The following is a 14,158-nucleotide window of genomic DNA, read 5'->3' as shown; positions in this document are numbered from 1 at the left end:
GTGGCTCAAAAGCAGAGAGGTGACATAAGGTTAAAGGGTAGGAAGACTTATTTAAAGAAAACCGAGAAATTCAATAACACACAACACAGATAAAAATAGAAATTAAAGGCAAAATAAAAAGCTGAGCATGGTGGCAACTGCCATCACCACGTTTCAAAGGGGACATCCTTCCTTCCATCCAACCAGCGGATTCACCGCTGCAGCTGCTTTTTGGTCAAGTGGCGTAGACCGTTCGGGCGTCCCGCAACATCACACGGAAGTTGAATTCTTTGCTGTTTGCAGTTTGTGTGAGTTTCGTGAGCCAGCAAAACCAGCGCAGCACCACGCGATCAGGAAAGCATTGAAACACGAAAGCGTGGGCAGCGCTGAGTCGAGCGATAACAAAACCTTTTGACCACCGCATCGTTGTCAACAGAAATTTCAATGAGTTCTTTTTTCTAAACATGAAAGGGAACTGGACAAGTAGCATTTTATTTTATCTTATAATACAATATGAGGAGGTTTTTTGCAACAAGCAGTTGAGTACTAGAGACAGAATTTAACTCAGGAGTGCTATCGTCATTGGGCAAGTGCTTGAATGTCCCGGGGGAGTCTCTAATCATGTCCTGCATTTACCTCGATTTCTCGATTATTAAGGCTCTGTTCACGATAATATTAACGCCTTAGAGGTTCTCGAGCACTAATCTATTACTTTAGCTGGACTTAGTATTTGCCTTTAGTGTCCCTTTTAAGTCATGCGATACACATCTATACAACCACTCAAATTAGAAGCACCTTTAAAGGGCCCCATCTAGGAAGCATTTTACCGAAATGATGTTTCAAGTTGGTTCATTATTAGAGGAGATAGAAGAAATTACCTGTCCTGTTACCATGCCACCAGGAGGAGGGCATCTCTGCCAGTGGGGAGACACCCGCTTCCTTCGCATCAACTAGCGCCTGCAAGCAGTGTTCGTGTTCTGCCTTATTCCATACCGAAGCTGGGGAACATATCCTCTTCATGTGACGAGCCCTGCTTCCTTTTTTTTCCTCCTTTCTTTCTTTTCTCTTTTCTCTATCTCTCTCTTTTCTTTTTAATGCATGGCGCATTTTCAGTGGTGGATGTTTAACTTGGACAATTAACCAAAGTCACGTGCCGTAGTCGGTGATGTTGCAAGCAGTGCGCCTTGCATAAATGCATTTATGCATGTTACCTTGATTCTCTTGCTCAAAGTGTGGCTCCCTCGAGAGAAAGGATGCGCGTGGCCTTATGTTTAAAATTTGACCATTGTCATGCTACACAGCTGTTTTATACTTTGCCATCACCACCATAATTTATACACTGTGCTTTTTTCGTTTGCAATGCCCAAACCTGGTGAGGGGCCCTTTAAAGGGACACCAAAGGAAAACATTAAGTCGCGCTAGATCGATAGGGTATTCCACTAGAAGTATATAACTGTTTTCATCATTGTTTTAATATATCACTTTGTATGTAGAAAATTGCTACCGAAGGTATAGCTGCTGCTCCTCAATTTGAAATGCCCATGCCAAGACTAAGGCGTTGACATCATCTCCATGTGACCTCATTTATGCCACTGTTATGCTTTTCCAAAACTCTTTATGACAAGTACTGCTTGATGGCTGCAGGTGTTCTGCTTGCAAGAGTCAAGTCGAGTCGCTCTGTTTGGGTTCAGGATACCAGACATGGTCACTTGAGCCTCTGTGGCTGGAGCCTGTGAGCAAGATTGCCACTTCCCCAGTTGTAAACAGAGAAAGCAATGCCCCTGTGGTGGTGGACTCTGTGGATCAGCAGTGCCGACATCACATGTGAGTGGCACCACAGCCCACAACAGGGGGCACCACACTGATTTTCCATTTGCATCATATTCTTGCTTGCTAAATCTCTGTTTTCATTATAAATGATGACTTCGTTATTACAGAAGCCTAACCTCTCAATCTAGTTTGAGTTAATATTCTCCTTTAGTGTCACTTAGTGTCACTTTAAAGAGCCCCTCACCTTGTCGGGCATTGTAAACAGACAAGTGCAGTGTGTAGATCATGCACTGACAATTGTTTCTGCAAAATATTGTTACTGAACGATGAAAGAAGAGAGAGGAAGAATAAGATCGCAAGACGCTGGCTGCTGTGTGTTGTTACTAGTCAGCCATTTTAACCTTATTGACTCTGCTTGGATATACATTGTAAATACAGTCTTATACTCCCAACATCCCCGTAACATATCAAACCATTCCCCACAACAAAACAGGTGAAATTTCTAATGAAACCAGTGCACATTTCCTCTCAATGGAGCCCCGCTTCGTGCTGGAGAATCAATGTCACATGCATAAATGCCTCTATATTAGCCTGATTAAACCATGTGACTTCAGTAAATCATTCAATGCAGAAACAGGAAAACCATCTTGAAAGTGCACCACTAGGGTGGCTAGTGCCACACAGCAAAGAAGGAAAAATTGAAGGGGCACTTAGTTATCCCTATGTAGATGAATACGAAAGCACTGTGACCACTGCGCGATGCCTATGCTCTTTCAATTGTTTTAATTTAACTTTGACTTAATTAAACCCAGGGTGCAGCGGTGGCGTAGAGGTAGAGAAGCTGCCTCGCATGCAAGAGGATCGTGGTTCCAATCCCGGTGCCACGCAATTTTCCACCAGATAAAGAAAAAAAATCAGCGTGTTGATAAAATTGTATAAACCGGCCTGGAGTGCGGCCTGATCCCGGTGACCAGAACCGGTAACGCAGGATTGGCCACCCTAGTGCAGTACTTGGCCACAACCTCCTATATAAATACAACAATCAAACCCTGGCCCTCAGTCCCCAGCAGCTGCGAAAAAACTGACCACGGCGGCGGTCAGACCTGTCATGCAGCAGAGGGTGCTAAGAATCTCTGGGTCCAGACAGGCCGCCATTGGAATCTGAACATGGCAGCGTTTAACGCTAGAATGTTATCTAGTGAGGTGAGTCTAGCAGTGCTATTGGAGAAATCAGCGGGCAGTAAATGGGATATAATAGGGCTCAGTGAGGTTAAGGACAAAAAAAGCATATACAGTGCTAAAAGGCGGGCACGTCCTGTGCTACCGGGGCTTAGTGGAGAAACGAGAACTAGGAGTCGGATTCCTGATTAATAAGGATATAGCTGGTAAGATACAGGAATTCTATAGCATTAACGAGAGGGTGGCAGGTCTTGTTGTGAAACTTAATATGAAGTACAAATTGAAGATCATACAGGTATACCCCCCTACATCCAGTCATCATGACCAGGAAGTCAAAAGCTGCTATGAAGACGTGGAATCGGTGATGGGTGCCAGGGTAGGCAAGAAGTAAGCTGGAGACAAGTCACTGGGGGAATATGGCACAGGTTCTAGGAATAGCAGGGGACAGTTATTAGTAGAGTTTGCAGAACGGAACAAATATGCGGATAATGAATACCATCTTCCGCAAGCGGGACAGCCGAAAGTGGACGTGGAGAAGCCCGAATGACGAAACTAGAAATGAAATAGACCTTATACTCTGCACTAACCCTGGCATCATACAAAATGTGGACATGCTCGGCAAGGTGTGCTGCAGTGACCATAGGATGGTAAGAACTTGAATAAGCCTAGACTTGAGAAGGGAACTGAAAAAACTGGTACATAAGAAGCCGATCAATGAGTTAGCCGTAAGAGGGAAAATAGAGGAATTCCAGATCAAGTTACAGAACAGGTATTCGGCTTTAACTCAGAAAGAGGACCTTAGTGTTGAAGCTATGAACCACAATCTTATGGGCATCTTTAAGGAGTGTGCAATAGAAGTTGGTGGTAACATTGTTAGACAGGATACCAGTGAGCTATCGCAGGAGACAAAAGATCTAATTAAGAAACGCCAATGTATGAAAGCCTCTAACCCTACAGGTAGAATAGAACTGGCAGAAATTTCCAAGTTAATCAACAAGCGTAAGACAGCTGACATAAGGAAGTATAATATGGATAGAATTGAACATGCTCTCAGGAACGGAGGAAGCCTAAAAGCAGTGAAGAAGAAACTAGGAATAGGCAAGAATCAGATCTATGCGTTAAGAGACAAAGCCGGCAATATCATTACTAATATGGATGAGATCGTTCAAGTGTCTGAGGAGTTCTATAGAGTTTTATACAGTACCAGTGCCACCCATGACAATAATGGAAGAGAGAACAGTCTAGAGAAACTTGAAATCCCACAAGTAATGCCGGAAGAAGTAAAGAAAGCCTTGGGAGCTATGCAAAAGGGGAAGGCAGCTGGGAAGAATCAGGTAACAGCAGATTTGTTGAAGGATGGTGGGCAGATTGTTCTAGAGAGACTGGCCACCCTGTATACGCAATGCCTCATGACCTCGAGCCTACCGGAACCTTGGAAGAACGCGAACATAATCCTAATCCATAAGAAAGGGGATGCCAAAGACTTGAAAAATTATGGACCGATCAGCTTACTGTCCACTGCCTACACAGTACTTACTAAGGTAATCGCAAATAGAATTGGGAACACCTTACACTTCTGTCAACCAAAGGAGCAGGCAGGATTTCATAAAGGCTACTCAATAATAGACCATATTCACACTATGAATCAGGTGATAGAGAAATGTGCGGAATATATCCAACCCTTACATATAGCTTTCATTGATTATGAGAAAGCGTTTGATTCAGTCGAAACCTCAGCAGTCATGCAGGCATTACGGAATCAGGGTGTAGACGAGCCGTATGTAAAAAACTGAGATATCTATAGCGGCTCCACAGCCACCATAGTCCTCCATAAAGAAAGCAACAAAATCCCAATAAAGAAAGGCGTCAGGCAGGAAGATATGATCTCTCCAATGCTATTCACAGCATGTTTACAGGAGGTATTCAGAGACCTGGATTGGGAAAAATTGGGGATAAAAGTTAATGGAGAATACCTTAGTAACTTGCGATTCGCTGATGACATTGCCTTGCTTAGTAACTCAGGGGACCAATTGCAATGCATGCTCACTGACCTGGAGAGGCAAAGCAGAAGAGTGTGTCTAAAAATGAATCTGCAGAAAACTAAAGTAATGTTTAACAGTCTCTGAAGTGAACAGCAATTTACAATAGGTAGCTAGGCACTGGAAGTGGTAAGGGAATACATCTACTTAGGGCAGGCAGTGACGGCGGATCCGGATCATGAGACGGAAATAATCAGAAGAATAAGAATTGGCTGGGGGGCGTTTGGCAGGCATTCTCAGATCATGAACAGCAGGTTGCCATTATCCCTCAAGCGAAAAGTGTATAACAGCTGTGTCTTACCAGTACTCACCTACGGGGCAGAAACCTGGAGGCTTACAAAAAGGGTTCTACTTAAATGGAGGACGACGCAATGAGCTATGGAAAGAAGGTTGATTGGTGTAACATTAAGGGAAAAGAAAAGAGCAGATTGGGTGAGGCAACAAACGCGAGTTTATGACATCTTAGTTGAAATCAAGAAATAGAAATGGGCACGGGCAGGACATGTAATGAGGAGGGAAGATAACCAATGGTGATTAAGGGTTGCGGACCGGATTCCAAGGGAAGGGAAGCGTAGCAGGGGGCGGCAGAAAGTTAGGTGGGCAGATGAGATTAAGAAGTTTGCAGGGACAGCATGGCCACAATTAGCACATAACAGGGGTAGTTGGAGAAGTGTGGGAGAGGCCTTTGCCTCTCCCATACTTGGGCGTAGTCAGGCTGATGATGATGATGAAAACCAAAGATCGTGGGTTTGACTCCCAACAATAGTTGTGGGTGTCAGTGCCTTAATGAACTTCTTTTTAATTAACTGTGATTTAATCAACTTGCCCTTAATTAACACCAAAGGTCATGAGTTCGAGAGCCTTAATGAACTCATTCTTAATAACTGTGCCTTAACTTCACCAGAATGAACACCAAAGGTCGTTGGTTTGATTCCCACGAAACGTTGTGAGTTTGAGTGCCTTAATGAACTCCTTCTTCATAACTGTGCCTTAACTTCACCAGAATGAGCACCAATGGTCATGGGTTTGACTCCCACCAAAGGTTGTGGGTTCGAGTGCCTTAATTGACTATCTTAATTAACTGTGCCAAAATTAACTTTGCCTTAACACTAATTATCATAGATCCAAGTGTCTTTTAACTATATGTTAATCGTCTTAATTACCTCTGTCTTAACGCCAAAGGTCGTGGGTTCATAGCCTTTTTTGTACCATTGTGTGGTCATGCCGCCAATGCCGGATTTTCCGCCTCATGAGCCATTTAATGCTTTTGCGTTGAAAGAAAGAAGGAAGGACACAAGTGATGCAATCCCTCACCTCCAGCATGGGAGAAGGCAAGGAAGGAATGTCGTCTGCAGACACCAGTCTTATTTGGTGCATGCCTCAAGTGGAGCTGCCATTTTTATGCCAAGACTGTGACGACAATGCTTGTTCAGATGCACGCTTCTGCCACATACCAAATATTTTTATGCTAACAAACAGTTTAACCAACATGCAAGTGGCATGAGAATTAGTAATTTTAGAAAAAGTTACTATTTTCATTTGACTGGTTCTCAAAGTTGAATAATTTTGCACTGAACCATTAACAATGTTGATAGCTAGTATTTCAGTCCATGTACCTTGTAACTGTAATCAGAAAGATTTTAACATTAAAGTTTCTGTGAATGAATGAATGAATGAGTAATGTCAAGTGTACAGCCCTCACCTGCCCGTCGCATGGCTGTGCTGACTTCGGAGAAGGTGCTGAAGCGGTCACGGAAGGCAGCAAAGTCGTGCACTTCCTCGCGTGAAAGGCCAAGAATTGCGAACAGGCTGGTCGAGTAGTAACGACTCTTGGCCGCAGGCATCGTGCCATCGTCCACGACGTCCCGCACAGTGGCTGGGGTGCGTTCCTGCTGGCTCTCCTCATGGCAGTAGTGGTCAAAAAGCAGCAGAAACACGAAAGTGGCCACCACAAAGCAGATCAGTGCTTCCATGATTGACACCCTACACAGCCGAAGACAAAATGTGAGCCGGGTAAATTGAGGCACGTACAGATGGAGCAAAATGAAAGGAAAGGTGAAGACCCACCATCTGCCTTCTAACAAAGGTACAGCACTTCCATAGCTTTACCGAGCAAGTTCTTTAAATCCACCAAAAGTACATGGCTTCAGAGGTTACCTTGATGCAATATTTCTGCAGAATTCCAGCCTCTGCAAACTTCAAACTTGCCTCACTTTGAGTGTTCGATCAATTCAGACTTTTGAATCTACCTGCCAGCCCTCTGGTTAGCTCATTTCATATAACTGCCAGGGTACAGAGACGAAGAAGGCAACATGGAAAACATTGGACTTGCAACTGTCAATTTATTCAAAGAAAACCACAAGCTAACAGTTTTACCTGTGCACTCAACCACTTCAACCATATCTGACTTGACAAAAGTTTGGGCATTGCTCTAGATACAGTGACGTCAATTAATATGCTCAGAACTGCTCTTCAACTCTGAATTGACTTTGCCTGGCTACGAAAAGGCTAAGAAGTCAATTGAGCTTGCTCTCCCTGTGAGCACACACGATGTTACTGTTCACTTTTTATGATTGGTTAGGAGAGGTTGAATTGAGTTGCTATGAATGGCCTCTTTATGGTTTAAATTCTTATGTGACCGGCCCTGATGCATCACGCCTAGCTATCATTGCAAACTTGCCCATTTTGCATTGCTGTGGTTAGCACATAATTTGCATTATGGTGTGGGTTCAGTTCATAGAGGGCATGTGGATAAACAGGGGCCTCTGGCAGATTACTTTTTCTTGAAGTGCAGATAATCAAACTGGTATTGGTGACGAATCTGACCAGTCAATATACAATAAAGGTCACGCTTGTTCCATAATATGCCAGTCAAAAGATGCCATTTGAAACTTTAGACGTGCTACGGCCATCAACCTGTCGGGTTGACTGACATGCCACCATGTAGAAATATGATTGAAACTTTGCTTCAATGTGTCATCTATCACTTGCTAAGAGTGCTACAAACAGTGAACCTTGCTGAAAATAGATACCAATTGGAAATTTTCATTTGGTTTTGCTCAAGCCGCATTCACACATCTGCCTATTTGTTGTGGCGCTTGGGAAACCAGTGCTTCAGGCTTGTTCTGCGTGAGTGAGACAAAATGCAGCAGTTTCCCACCACTAATTCGCTCCAGATTTTTCCAATCCAATCTGAATGATGATTCACAGCGCAAAAAATGCGGAGAAGGAAAACTAGGCATTATGACACGGCGCTTGTGTAGTAAAAAAAAATTAAATTATGGGGTTTTACGTGCTAAAACCACTTTCTGATTATGAGGCAAGCCGTAGTGGGGGACTCCAGAAATTTGCCCACCTGGGATTCTTTAACGTGCACCTAAATTTAAGTACAGCACTTGTGTAGCCCGTACTTCTCCTCGTCCACGTCATTTCTTGCACTTTTTATCATGACTCTGTTCAAACTCATCAATGTAATCTGTTCTTGTTCTGTATTCTACAAGCCATAGGCAGTTTCACAAGGAGCATGATTAGGGAACTCTGATCAGAGGTTACATGAAAAGACAGTCAAGGTCACATTTGCCAAGGTTCAGACAAGTTCAATTTATTATTGCTACATGTATCAACCTTGTTAGCCCCCTCAAAATTTTGCAGAATCATGCTACTAAATTTATCCACCCCACTTATTCTTTCTCCACGTGTGTCTCAACGTTAAAAACTTCGGCTTGGTATGATTTGTTGACCTTTTTGCTAGCCATAACCACAGTGTCCTTACAGCGCTGCTAGAGATACACACGTTAAATCAGCCAGTGCTAGAATACTAGCATTTCCACCTCTGTCCTGTATAGTTCCCCTTGTGACATCTGAAAAATATTTACAGCTTCACAATTTATAAAAAAAGAAAGCTATTCCTTATTCTCCACCTATACGAGAACTTTTGAGCTTTTCTTAACGAGCTGCCTGTTTGCGCCATTTACAATGGCAGCTAAAAAAGAACTGGAAATACAACGTCCCACTTATTTCCGCTCAACAACGCTCCTGAATCTAGAAATTTCCACACGGAATCAAACTAGAGACAAGAGACAGTGGATTCTAAGAATCAGAAGCTTATATATGTTTTTTTCCTCTCTCTCAACTATACGTACAGGTGCTGGGGTCGATGAATTTGAAATTAATGTGCGGCAATAGTGCACAGCTGTTCACTGCAGGCGCGGCAACAGAAATAAGTCGACGAAGACAGCAGGCTCCTGCGATCACTCGACACACGCGCGACGAGACACAGCTGCAGGAATTTCAAAGCGTTCCGCTCGCAGTGTTTCCGAGCTCATCGCCGGAGAATCCGGGTCACTGCGCCAGCTTTGTACGCACGATTCAGTATACCGGCCATTTTCGCAGCGAAGGCCAAATGTTAACAAGGTATCATGCCCACTTTCATGTAAAGAGCGTTTTGTGTCCATTTGTGGCATGCGCTGTGCAGCTACTGCTGCTCTCTCAGTCTCCGTCAGACTGGCTTGAAACTGGTTTGCCACGCAACGCGCAAAAAGCAGTAAGTGCTACAACAGCACACTCATGGTGCACACAGCTAATCAAATAACTACGATCGCGACACAAGCACTGTAGCACAGACTGTAGCCTGACGGGAGCGCTGACTCGAAAACGAAAACTGCGGGCACAGTGAAGGGTTCACTGCACTGCGGGATTGCCGCGGCTTGAAACGCGGCTACATTCGGCTATGCGAAGGGGCGTGGTTGGCATTGGCTATAGAGTTACTATAGCATTGGCCCATAGAGTTTCTCACTATGACACCTAGAGGGAAATCTGGCGCCCCCGTCTATGAGAGTTTCGAATCATTTTCTAATGATGGGAATGATGGTATATGCGTATATGTGTCTACGAGGCTCGTGCTGGTTGGTGTTGTAAGCGTGGCCTCCCAAACCGTGGCGTGTTCGTCTTCGGCGTGTTCGTTTTTTGCACCGCGCGTTGTTCAACATTGCTCATGTGATTGTGCGTGCGTTGCTTATTTGTTGGTTGTAGGTTCTGTGTTCCGTGGCTGAAAGCCGTGAGTAGTGGCGGTGCGGCAGTGCGGCTTTGGCCTCGGTGAGCTCTGGCAGGAGAGGATCTGCGTTGTGTGACCCGTGCTTTCTTGAGAACCCGGCGGTGGTGACGATTGAAATATCGAACTGGCCTAGCGCCTCGGCAGCGAAGTTCTGCGAACCGCGATGTGGCGTCGCCGTGTCCGACTTTGCTTAACGGACATCGAGGGATGTGCTGCTCGCTGCAAATCATGTAAATGCAACTGCGTCGACCGCCCACTGTTCAGCGCTGAATGTGTGTTTGGTGTGCTGTGCTTGAAACGAGTGGTGCAGCTGGGGTGGCGGAGGAGCAGAGTGGTTAGGGGCTCCGTTTGCGCGTTCACAGACATGTGCTCCCGTCTTGGTCTCATTAGCGGCTGTCGCGGAATTGTGGTGTGCTAGCTCCTTGCCTAGTATGAAGTTTACGACGCTAACACACATCATGTTCACGTTTTTCCGCGCTATATGTCATTTGCATGACGACCGATTTGACGAGACATATGTCTGTGTTCTTTGCGTTTGTGTGTTGTAAATTACTTTCTGTTGTGGAAGTTCTGGGAGTCTTATTACGCAAGGAGTGCGAACGTAAACATAAACACATGTGTGTGTCTGAAATTTGGATTACCCATAATACCCTTTACGACTGATAAGTGTGCTACACGTCCTGTGTGAATCAGCTGCCGTATGTTGCGACGCTCTTCCGTGTGGTAGACTGATGCATGGTGCGCGTTTATTTCTGTACTGTTGTAAAAACAGTTTGTTTATTCACTCAGTACAAATGTACGGCTTCTTCGCCGCAGTAAATTTTAGTTACGCGGTGAAGCATACTAAATGTGAGGGGGGGATGCTATCAGCCAGCATAGTATGTCCACTTAGGCGACCTGAGAGGTGGCGGGTGAGCGAGTGTATAATTAAAGAACTCTTATTATGCCCAGTGACAGTGGCCCCTTTTCACTTTTAGTATGCTTCACCGCAGTAATTGCTTAGGCTTCATTGCGAAACATTAGTGTATTGCGGGAAAGATCGTAAAAAGCCCAATTATGCAGCGTTTCTTTTGCAGCTTGCTACACCGCAATACAGGGGTGTAAATAATCATCGTGCAGTAAAGCATACCAAGAGTGGAAAGGGCACATAGGTTTACACTGTGCTCATTATTTTCAATTGTGCCATTATTTACAAGTGCATCTGTGCTCGTGGTAAGCTTCATTGACAATTCTTTGTAAATTACAAATTCATATTGCAGGGAAGCTTACTAAAGCACATTCGCCATTATGGTACGTGTTATTCACCTTCAATGCAGGAGCACAATGCGGATTCTCGCCCCTGCTTTTGGCTGGACTGCACACGCTCTTTGAGAATTGATTCATTTCATTGATTCATTCTTTGATTAAGCGCAAGACCTAGCCATGGGTAGCCCAAATATAGATTTGTGAAAACCAAAACGAATTCAGCAGTAATAAGCTAAAGGGTTGTTTTGGTGTAGACCAGCGGCCAAGTCTGGATATGAAAGAGGAAGAAGAAAAGCCGAGTCTTTCCACTTCAACAGTGGGAGGCACAACTCCCACAAATAAATACGACTCTTACTTATTTAACTTGTTTAAGAAGATTACCGACTTGCATCGGCAAGTGTTCACTTCAACAAACACTGCATGAAGTAAGCTTCCTGCGCATATTTCACCAGCTACTGCATCAGTTTCAATGAGTGAAACTGCAATTTTCTTTATGCCACAACTTGCCCAATTTTCTGTTTAGGATGTTAGCAGTGCTATTAAGGCACTTAAATACTCATGAATAGTAGAGAAAAAAAATATATAAGAAAGCAGTGGCTTTTTTACGTAGACTATGCATACACCTGGTGCTCTTATGGTCATTTTTTCCCTATCCGCTAAACCATTTTAAACAAAAGTTTATACACACACAAGTTTACCACGGGTATCGTTGGTAAGCAAAGTATATTTATTCGTGACATTTCCTGCAGCCCTGCTATTGGGCTTTCCTTCCTTCCTTTTCAGCTGTGCAGGAGAAGTGATGAGACAGTTTGACAATTTTAATCGTTGAAAGACTTAGCGAAACCTTTTTTGGGTTGTTTTTTCTTGGTTTCAGACTCTGCATATTGCATTTTAAGGCGCGTTTTCTGTGTTAATTGCTTTTTCTTTATGGGTAGGGCATGTCAACATTTTTTACACCATGTCAAGTATGTGGTGCCACAGACTGTTCTTAGATGGAGTCTTGCCCTTTCATTCTGTACAATGTGATGTCAGTTGTTTGTGTCCAAGGCCGTTATACAGCGTGATTGTAGCATTTTGCCAAATTTTGCCTCTGCCACCCCAGCTTGAAAGATTGCTACCCACTGCTGGTGGCATGACACGTGACATTTCTTTTTCAATAAAAGGAAGTCTGTCACTTAACCTGTGCACTGGTTGTCTTTTGTCTCTATGAATTGCAATTTGTTGCCTATATTTGCTCTTTTGTTACAATTCAGATTAGGAATGGCTATTATAATTGACATTTAAGCATATTGCACACAATGTGGATGATATGTAATTACAATATATGGCCACCATAAATATAATAGAAGTTAATAACTCAAGAATAGTGCATTTGCATGGTGGTGCAGCCATGAACTGTGGCTATAAGGTACCAGCGCTGCAGGCAGCACTGCTTGTGCGGAATATAGTTCAACTCTACTACTTTCAAACATCATTGTTCTTATATGCACTTGTACAGCTTCAGTTTCTGTGAACAACACGCATCTGGTGGAAGAGTGGCTTGCACCTGCAGTTGGGTCCAATGAATAGCAAAATTTCTGCCTGTTTTCATGTTATTAGCATATTGGTAAAGGCAGTCGTTTTTATAGTAGCCTGTTCGCCCAGTGTAGAAGCCGCTGCAGGGTGCCAGGATCTCGTACACATCTTCAGCTTTGCAGGGGACACAGCATCTGGCACATAGTTTGTCACAGGCCATGTATTCGGGGCAAGTTGAGTTTACTCACTAGCAAAGGGAGAACCAAGCTTGTTGGATATGAAGTAAGCCGCCTGTATACTCAGTGGCCTTCTTCATTTCGTGTGACATATGTGGTTATAGCGACCCTTGTTTTAAGCACTTCTTGCCCGGCAGCGGTCGTTTGCTTTTGAAACACTCAGGGTAGCTTTCAGCAAGCTGGACAGGAATAACGCTGAAAAGCCAGCAGATGTTAATTGTCGCACTTATCATGCGAAGCTTCGTACAGTATGATGAGGGCGTAAATAAATGAGGGTGTTCCTCAAGGCCTTGTAGCACGTCACGAGTTTGGAGCAACATGATGTATAGTACTTTTTTGATCGCATGCTATAGGTTTAGCAGGTGACGTAGTAGTTCTGCGAAATCCCGCAAGGTGGAGAGAAGTAATGAATAAAGAGAAAATCAGCCATCCACCCGTCCGTAGCAATTGCTACAAAGGAAACCCATACGGGTTCCTCGAAAGAAAGGCCTTATAGTTGAAGAAAAATTCATCCTGGTCCGGGACTCGAACCCGGGACCACCACCTTTCCGGGGCAGCCGCTCTACCATCCGAGCTAACCAGGCGGCTAGCAGATGGCAGGGCGAAGTCGAATTTGTTGACAACACGAAGCAAAGGCAAGTGTTTGACGTAGTACTGCAGAATACCGCAAGGTGGAGGAACCCGTAGGGGTTTCCTTTGTAGCAATTGCTACGAACGGGTGGATGTCTGATTTTCTCTTTATTCAGGTTTAGCAGGTGTGGCCATGGTTGAAGTGCAGTGCAAGGTCAAGAAAACATATCTATGAGCAGAACCCTGGTAAAGGAGACCCTGGGAAAACTAGTGGGAAGCCTGTTGAAGATCTGGTTGACCCACTTGCTGGCTCCATCAGGCAAAGTATGATAAAGAGAAGGAAGTCATCAACATATCAGAAGGTTATTACATATAAACATTGTGCTAAGGTCATAACATGCCAACAAGTGTTCGTGCGCAGGCTATGCACGACCAACTACATATGCCTTCTGTTCGGACATTGCTCATTGTAACTAACCAGGATGGAGTGGACAAAAAACGAACAGCAGCTCCACTAATTTGCTTTCACTGGTATCAACAGTGTTTTGTAAGTGTACATTGCTATACTCCCC

The 14,158-nt window shown here is 44.1% G+C and overlaps 1 protein-coding gene across 2 annotated transcripts in view; it reads right to left on the bottom strand.

Annotated features, from left to right (window-relative positions):
* The window catches only part of LOC126524293 (uncharacterized), a 78,973-nt gene that overhangs the window by 54,268 nt on the left and 10,547 nt on the right, over positions 1-14,158 (bottom strand). Inside the window, exons 1-2 of one of the 2 annotated variants that reach the window (XM_050172628.3) lie at positions 9,110-12,495; positions 6,670-6,950 (exon numbers count right to left, since the gene is read on the bottom strand). In XM_050172628.3, the coding sequence (XP_050028585.2) occupies positions 6,670-6,940 (271 nt within the window). In that variant the 5' untranslated portion in view covers positions 6,941-6,950; positions 9,110-12,495. Of the gene's footprint in view, positions 1-6,669; positions 6,951-9,109; positions 12,496-14,158 lie in introns of those variants that run through there. The other variant, XM_055067226.2, reaches the window with a different exon arrangement.

The sequence above is a fragment of the Dermacentor andersoni genome, chromosome 3 (genome assembly GCF_023375885.2).
Source record: "Dermacentor andersoni chromosome 3, qqDerAnde1_hic_scaffold, whole genome shotgun sequence".
NCBI lineage: Eukaryota > Metazoa > Arthropoda > Arachnida > Ixodida > Ixodidae > Dermacentor > Dermacentor andersoni.
The sequence above is the reverse complement of the archived record's forward strand: the minus strand, read 5'-3'. Positions and strand labels throughout refer to the sequence as shown.